Source organism: Macrosteles quadrilineatus, unplaced genomic scaffold (assembly GCF_028750875.1).
Source record: "Macrosteles quadrilineatus isolate MER2022 unplaced genomic scaffold, UCM_ALF_1.0 Scaffold_8__2_contigs__length_117827958, whole genome shotgun sequence".
Lineage (NCBI taxonomy): Eukaryota > Metazoa > Arthropoda > Insecta > Hemiptera > Cicadellidae > Macrosteles > Macrosteles quadrilineatus.
This window is the reverse complement of record NW_026542601.1, coordinates 684165-691794: the sequence shown is the minus strand read 5'-3', so window position 1 is coordinate 691794 and position 7630 is coordinate 684165. Positions and strand designations below refer to the sequence as shown.

The following is a 7630-nucleotide window of genomic DNA, read 5'->3' as shown; positions in this document are numbered from 1 at the left end:
GGCCGATGCAACGATGCCAAACACCAACGCTCACTATGTATTAAAGGAGGCTATGGTAGAGGGATTTTACACTTCTGACAAGTACATTAAAAGTTATCTTACAACAAAGATACTCATATTTGTGTGCCATCTACGTGGGCTTCACACAAATATGCCATTGCTTTTTCACATTTCTGAAAGTCTTGTGATTGATTGGTGAGATTTGAACCCATCCTCTTGAACAGAAATTCCCACACTTTGACATTTGGACCAGCTGTGAGACCACACTGGTCCAACCAACAACACCAGTCAACTACACACTGACCTCATAGCCTGATACAGCTAAATGGAAACTTATGAGTACTGTAGGTAGTAGTTCCTTTTACAGATTATTTAATTTGGGATGTATAGTACTTTTGAGCCATTTAAACAAATAGTATGTTACAAATGGATATACCTTTTAGCAACCCATAAAATAATGTATCCGGATATTTAAGGAGAATATCTGGTTATTTTAGAAAATCAATTACAACGGATTAATTTGACAAGATCTATTTGACCAGATCTATTTCACACTAGAATAAGTTTATTGAAATAACCATACAGGGCAATACACCATTACACCACATATTCCTACAACATCAGCAGTGAGCTCTGAATACTTGCCTCGGGAAGTGGGTTCAGCTCCTTGGCCAGATGTATTCCACCGATCGGAATGATGTTGGGGGTGTACGGCTGCGCATAGTGAACATAAGGATGTGCATTTGAAAAAGTCAAGGCCAACCAGTTCTGCATCAATTCTGACAAGGGAGGTAGCGAAGAGTCGTTAAACAACTCCCTCATATACTGATCTTGCGAGGGAATAAAATAGAAGTAGTATTTGAACAGCGTACTCAAAATTGAGTAAGCATTGAGTGTCCTCTCATAGAAGGACATGTGATTTGAGGATGGAAAAGCGACATCTGGAATGTAAGCAAGGTTGAGAGAATTCCCACTAGCTCTGTTTACAAGACTGAAAGCTCCGAATGGTTGAAGATTGATTATGGGAGCTTTGAACTTGTGACCAAGGGAAAAAAGTGATTCTTGAGCAAATAATGCCTCTAAAAATATTAAATCAAACTTTTCATTTGATTTAAGAAGCTGCTGAAAGTCTTTGTTATCTTTTAGATTCTTCATGAACGCGCTAGATCTTGACCACAAAAGTGAGGTAGATCCCACTGGACTCGTGTTTAACATCATCTCCAGCGTTTCTTTGGTCACTGAAATGTAGAATAATACATGATATAAACAGTAGCTATTAATTAGAAGTTTCAAATTGAGAAGAATAATATTACTGACTTTGAACAATGTAAGTAGATTTGTAAAATCTCTAAATTTTATAAGCTTATCTTTGGTTAAAACCAGAGGACAAGCAATTGTTTCCTCTTTAAATTTCTCCTCTATGGTCTCATCCTAGTCATTGTGATGTGGCTAAGGTATAAAGCAAGAATTTTTTCAATGGTATTCAAAAAGTACCTATTATTTGAATTAAGTTCACATTACGTACCAAAATAGGCCCATTGTTACTGAATTCCGTTATTTAAAATACGCACTTGTTTTATCAGCTGGTAGGAGTTTGTCCATGTGAATAACAGTTAAGTTTGCCACCTCCTGGTCGGCTGGTAGACCGCTGTAGCTGACGACCTGATGTCCTGCCTGGGCCAGTGTCCTCAGCACAGCGTTAAACAGGATGTGATGACTCTTGGCAGGGATTGGCAGGACAGCAAGGATCCTGGCTGACATGGCAGGACCTCCGTAAGACATCAGGAGCAGCAGTAACACAATGTTCATGGTAGATCCAAGTATCAAGTAAGATCTACAGACATGGTTATAATATCCAATTAGGAGAAGTTCATAAAATCTATAAATCTATGTAAATAACAGGGAAATTTTTAGTTGACATATATTGCACTCAAAGCTATGTTCTAATTGTAGCACAAATAGATTAAAAAACAGCTGTAGTGAAACCCAAGGAGAATAAATCAAAATTAGAGTACCGGTACCCAAACACAAACACTTGAGAAGTTAAATCTGTTTTACAAATCAGCTTGATCTAAAACATATATAAAACAATAATCTTGAAAAAAAGGAAAAGAATCATTTCAAAACGGATGGTATAGATAAACATGTTGAAACATATGGTATATGAAAAACAAATTGCAAAAAATTTTAATTTGGTTTTAAATAGGTTCTAGGTATTTTTTTTGTATTTTTAAAGTCTCAAAATTCACGACCATGACGTGTCCCTAGGGTACATTTTCCAACTTTCACGCTGTTTTTAGACTAATTAATCATGCCGAAATAGTTTGTTGTGCCAGTCGTTTTGTGTTGAAAGAAGTAATTACAAGATTAATAAAGGTAAAGTTTGTGTTTTTTGTAATTTTGGTGTCCATGACCGTACATAGTCATTTGATGGAAGTAGACGTGGTGTTAATTTTTGTTTATATGATATTTTAATTACTACATTAACCTAAAGTCCACTTTGTATCCTCGAACATGAGGTGCAGGGCTACGGCCAGGACACAGCCAAATAACTCGTAATGTCACGACCAAAGTTTCACGACCATCGCGGGTTTTTTCACGACCAATCCAGTCTTATGGATGTATACTGTGTTTGGTCGTGACAATAACTCAAGTATCATTGTAAATTGAACAGTTTAGTCCAATTGAACAGCAGTCCATATACAGTTTAGTCCATAACTCACAGTATAATTGAAGGATTGTTTAGAATGATTTAGATTACCGGTATTCCAGACAATTCACGACCATACCGCTTGTCCCTGACCATCACGTTTATGATTTCTGTCATAAAAATTTCAAAAATTAAAATATCATATTTTAATGTTTTAATACACAAAAGAAGCACACGTCTATAAAAACATAACAATATTTCCGGTCTCAGGTAAGTTTTTTCGGAGATATACAAACGATTTTATTGGCTTTTTTCAATTTTTTTTATTTTTCTCTAGAAAGACCAAATATACCAAAAGCTTAGTGAGCAGTTTATTGTATAATGGCCATAAAAGTAAATTAATTTGTAGCAAAACATAGTTAAAAAAATATTAACTATTTTTAAAATTTAGTTTTATGTCCGTGATGGTCGTTACAAAATGTTGTGTTTTTCCATCAAAGATGCTCTATTAATAAAAAATCACCAAAGATATTGCGTTACCATGGACATTTGATGAAACTTCAAATGTCAATGAAATAAAAAAAAGTTTCAAAAAACGGAACAAAAAATTTTAAAAGTGCTTTTCCTGAAAACGTATGTTTTAAATTTTCACTCGTATAAGATACAGATCTTCCTGATCAATTTCTCCACTCAATAAGATCATTATTTTGTACATCAACCAATACAATACCCCATGAGTGATGTTTCACCACATGAGATATCTTATTATGGAGTTTCAGTTCCGAGCTGGCTGTCTCAACCCAGTGCTGTTGCGAAAGCACAACCGGTAGGCTACAGCCAGTATGACTCACTTGTAAAAGATGTCAAACTTATCCAAGTAAATCCAGGTTATGTTCATGTAAAACTTCCAAATAGACAGGAAAAGACAGTGTCTATAAGAGACCTGTACCATCATCCTCAGAAATAGACTAACAAACCCTGATAGACTAATCATAATTAACAATAATCCAAGAGAGGGGAAATGAACCATTCAAGAACCGGAGTTTTAGTGTCATCAAGAGCTATGGAAAAATTATTTTTCATCACTCTGTAACGAAATTAACTATTTTCGATAACAGCTGACATCAATGAAAGTAGTTGTTTCCCAAGCTCTAATTTAGGGCGAGGGAAAATCTATCAGCTGGATTTTCCCTCGCTCTAAATTTACTTTCCCTCGCTCTCAATTAGTTCTCCATTTATTCACTACACACGCTAGTGTTTTGTTACGGTTTAATTTAATGATTTGAATCAGCTGTATGTATTGTTCAAAGTTGTTTCATTCTTTTATTTTGATGTTTGGACTATTGGAGAAATATATGAAGGATTCCTTTAGAATATTTTATTTAATCTTATTCTTATGTTTAAAGAAATTGTTTGGGAAATAATATAGTTGTATTATTACTGAGGTCTGCTATTCTGTGTTTATGCATTTTTGCGTCGTTATGAAAAGTATCGTTCATAACTCGTACCGAAAGTTATTATCCGGCACTTGCTCCATTATTCCCGTCCTCGGCTTCGCCTCTTACGTGAAAATAGCTCTCACCTACTCGGCTTCGCCTCGCACGTGAGATTGGGGTTCCTTGTGTTCAGCTTCGCCTCACACAAAAACTTGAGCGCGCGCCGGAAAATGCCACTTTCGGTCCTAGTAATGAAATATACCATTTCACTAACATCATATTTTCAACAGCTGTCTATTGTTTACTACTGACTTTCAGTAGTACAGTAGTAGTGAAATACTTTTGCTTATTTTTATAGTTACTTTTCAGTAGTAAACAATAGACAGCTGTTTACGACGAAAAACAAATTTAAACTATAAAAATAAGCAAAAGTATTTCTCATTAATCTTTATAATGAACAAATTTGGACAAACATAAACGGACAGCTAATAGTAAAAACAACATTCATATTATCTGTATGACTATTACAAAATAAATAAATAGAAAAGGCAGGCATTTTCAACAAAAGTAACTTTGGTTACAACCGAAAATTTTCCACTGTCAACTATACTTCAAATATTTGTTATTGTTTTATCAACTGTTTCAATTTTCAACAATTAAAGTAAATATTAACTTTAAATTGAAGGCAAAACTAAAAAATTTTATGAGTAAAATAATTATTCTTTGTAGTGTAGCAAAAAGTAACATTCAAAACACGAGTGAAAGTGGGTCCATACATATTCTCGACAATTTAAATTGCTCGATAAATCTTGCACTTCAAACATGGTCTCAAATATGTTATGACTCACTTTCTACTCTTGTTATGAAATATACTATTAGTGGGACATGTAATGACACGGATGAACTGGTTGAACATACAAACGGTTCTCACAAAGACTCAAGCTATACCTTGCGAAACCCATTTAATTTACAACATAAACACAAAATACTATCCTAAAGATTAAGTCTCATTTAAGGGTGGGGAGAATGTGGTAATATTGTACTATTTATGTCTTATTTCATTTATGAATTTCTTAGTTGTCTACCAGTTGTTCTTTGTTTACTATATTCCCTTATAAAAATCAGCTGATGTCAACTGATACCAGTGAAGATCTTCACCAATATTTCCACAAGGGTTGACTTCAGAGTTAATTAAAACCTACGGGTCAATTAATAATGAGTATAGTTCTAGGATGGATTGCATGAATCAAAAAACATTCATGCATCCATCACTCCTTTAAATCACTTTATGATTGGTAAAACCACTAATTCTTGAACAAAAACGGTATGGATCATAAACATAAACAAATGACGTTGCTGGAAACTCATTTGTTTGTTTATGATCCATACCAGTTCTGTTCAAGTATTCATGGGTAAAACCGATTTTAAAAGTATAAAAAGAAATATAAACACAAGGTAGTCCTGTGCTAAAAAAAAAACAAGTAATTTAGAAGCAACTCACCAGTAGAATATAAAACAAACTGAATCAATAGCACTTCATATGTAACTCTGTCAAGTGGGTTATATCTTGTCACTTATCTATGGCTTGTAATCCACGTCATTCCTGTTGTCAACATTTACACTGACTATTCCACAACACTTCTATAGTGAGCACATGGAAAACTAATGCAAATAACAAATAACCATGCTTTATACTTTTCTAATACCATATTCGCTTAGTTAGATGTAAAGAACTACTGGATTGTGCTCTCAGTGGCACTGTGGGCGCTGTTTTCGGTTATGCTCCCCCACTCCCGACTTGCAGAAGCCGACGCAGCCCATGCACTCACTATTATAAAACACACCTTTTTAGTTGATGTTCTGTTAAAATATAGGGATATAAAATATTGCTAACATATGACAAACTCTTTTTTACTATTCTAAACTTATAATGTCTATTTTGTTATTTGCAGAAAATAAGACATTTGAACTCTATAAAAATACGCAAACATTCTCTGTATTTGAGTTTAGATGTTTAACAGATACTACTACACTTCCATTTATACATGTCAAAATAAGTAATGGCAAAGTAAAGACAGAACATACAATATTTTTTGTAACAGTAGATTACAAAATTGTACAATATTGTTTTACAATAGATTTTTGTAAATATTAATGTAGATTCAAAACATTTATCGTAGATCTAAATATTTTTGAAGCAACTTTATCCAAACAGTAAATAAAATCTCAAGAAGCAGATTAAATAAACAAGTCTTTATTTGTTGGTGTTATCCTAACATTAACAGTCATAACTATCTCAATTTTAAAACTCTACAATCCCTAAAGATTACATGTATCTTTCCCATAATGATGTTTATTTATTGAATTACATGTCAGCACAGCACATCATATAAATGATAGGATACATTGTTAATGGTTAAATAGGAAGATTTAAAACTACTAAGAGACATTTATTTGTCTTTTTACATAAAAACAACTGAACATTCCAGAAGTATAATAGGAAAATAATTGGATCTTTTGAAGTAGATGGATTTATTTATAAAAACGGTATACAGTAGAACCTCAATTACTCGAACCTTAATATCTCGAATTCCTCAATATCTCGATTTTTTTTAAATCCCCTTGAAATCCACATTAATCATAATGTTAAAAGTACCTTTATAAGTCGAAGTTTCTAAATACACAACCTCAATAAGTCGATTTTTAACAACTTTTGAACGGTATATTCCACCTCTATAAGTCGAATTTTCCCGTCGTCGAGCCTCAGTAACTCGAAGTTTACCTTTATAAGTCGAAGTTCGCACGAATGCGCCTCAATAATTCGAAGTTTTGCCTTACAGTGCAAGTCAGTAGTGTTTTGATTCCTGTCGAGACGTGAAAATCCAACTTCCGGTGGTTGCTTCCTGTGTCTGTTTGGATACGTACTGTAGTCTGCCAGTTGTTGAGATAATTTTGTGCGCGTCGGACGTCATGTCGTCGGTTAAGCGTAAGTGCAAAACGTTGACACACGATGAAAAAAGAAGAGTTATTAAGGCAGTTGACGAAGGATTAAAGAAAAAAAGTGAAATCGCTAAGGAGTTCGGAATTCCGCCTAACACTTTATCAACAATTATGAAAAACCGGGAAAAGTATGAGGCTGAAGGTGGACTAACCAATAAGAAGAGATGTAAAAGCGGTGAGTTTAAAGACGTGGACGAATGTGTTTTAACGTGGTTGAAACAGTGTCGAGATAAGAACATCCCTGTATCAGGACCGATTTTGCAAGAGAAGGCCATTCAATATGCAGAGAGCTTAGGAAAGAAAGACTTCCGCGCCAGCAACGGATGGTTGCACAACTTCAAAAAAAGAAACGAAATTATTTTCAGAAAGGTTTGTGGAGAAAGTGCTTCTGTGAACTCCAATGTGTGTGACGAATGGAAAACAGAACTAAAAAAACTGACTGAGTCATATTTGCCAGAAAACATTTACAATGCCGACGAAACTGGCCTTTTTTTTAAGTGTCTGCCAGACAGAACCCTGTCTTTTTAAGGTGATTCATGTAGTG

The 7630-nt window shown here is 34.3% G+C and overlaps 2 protein-coding genes across 2 annotated transcripts; one reads left to right on the top strand and one right to left on the bottom strand.

Annotated features, from left to right (window-relative positions):
• Window positions 1-612: 612 nt before the first annotated feature.
• Window positions 613-5729, bottom strand: LOC128999432 (UDP-glycosyltransferase UGT4-like). The gene is made up of 3 exons (XM_054425953.1): window positions 5588-5729; window positions 1572-1834; window positions 613-1238 (listed from the first exon to the last, which is right to left on the bottom strand). The coding sequence occupies exons 2-3, from the start codon at window positions 1807-1809 to the stop codon at window positions 613-615; spliced, it is 864 nt and encodes a 287-aa protein (XP_054281928.1). The 5' UTR covers window positions 1810-1834; window positions 5588-5729.
• Window positions 5730-7056: 1327 nt separating this feature from the next.
• Window positions 7057-7614, top strand: LOC128999430 (tigger transposable element-derived protein 6-like). The gene has a single exon (XM_054425951.1). It carries the CDS (start codon window positions 7057-7059, stop codon window positions 7612-7614), a length of 558 nt encoding a protein of 185 aa, XP_054281926.1.
• The last annotated feature ends 16 nt before the right edge of the window (window positions 7615-7630 follow it).

Coding starts and splice junctions, on each gene's coding strand:
- LOC128999432 (XM_054425953.1), bottom strand. CDS start 1,809: ATGAACATTGTGTTACTGCTGCTCCTGATGTCTTACGGAGGTCCTGCC. Junction 1,239..1,571: donor CCTACCAGCTGATAAAACAA/GTGCGTATTTTA, acceptor TCTACATTTCAG/TGACCAAAGAAACGCTGGAG.
- LOC128999430 (XM_054425951.1), top strand. CDS start 7,057: ATGTCGTCGGTTAAGCGTAAGTGCAAAACGTTGACACACGATGAAAAA.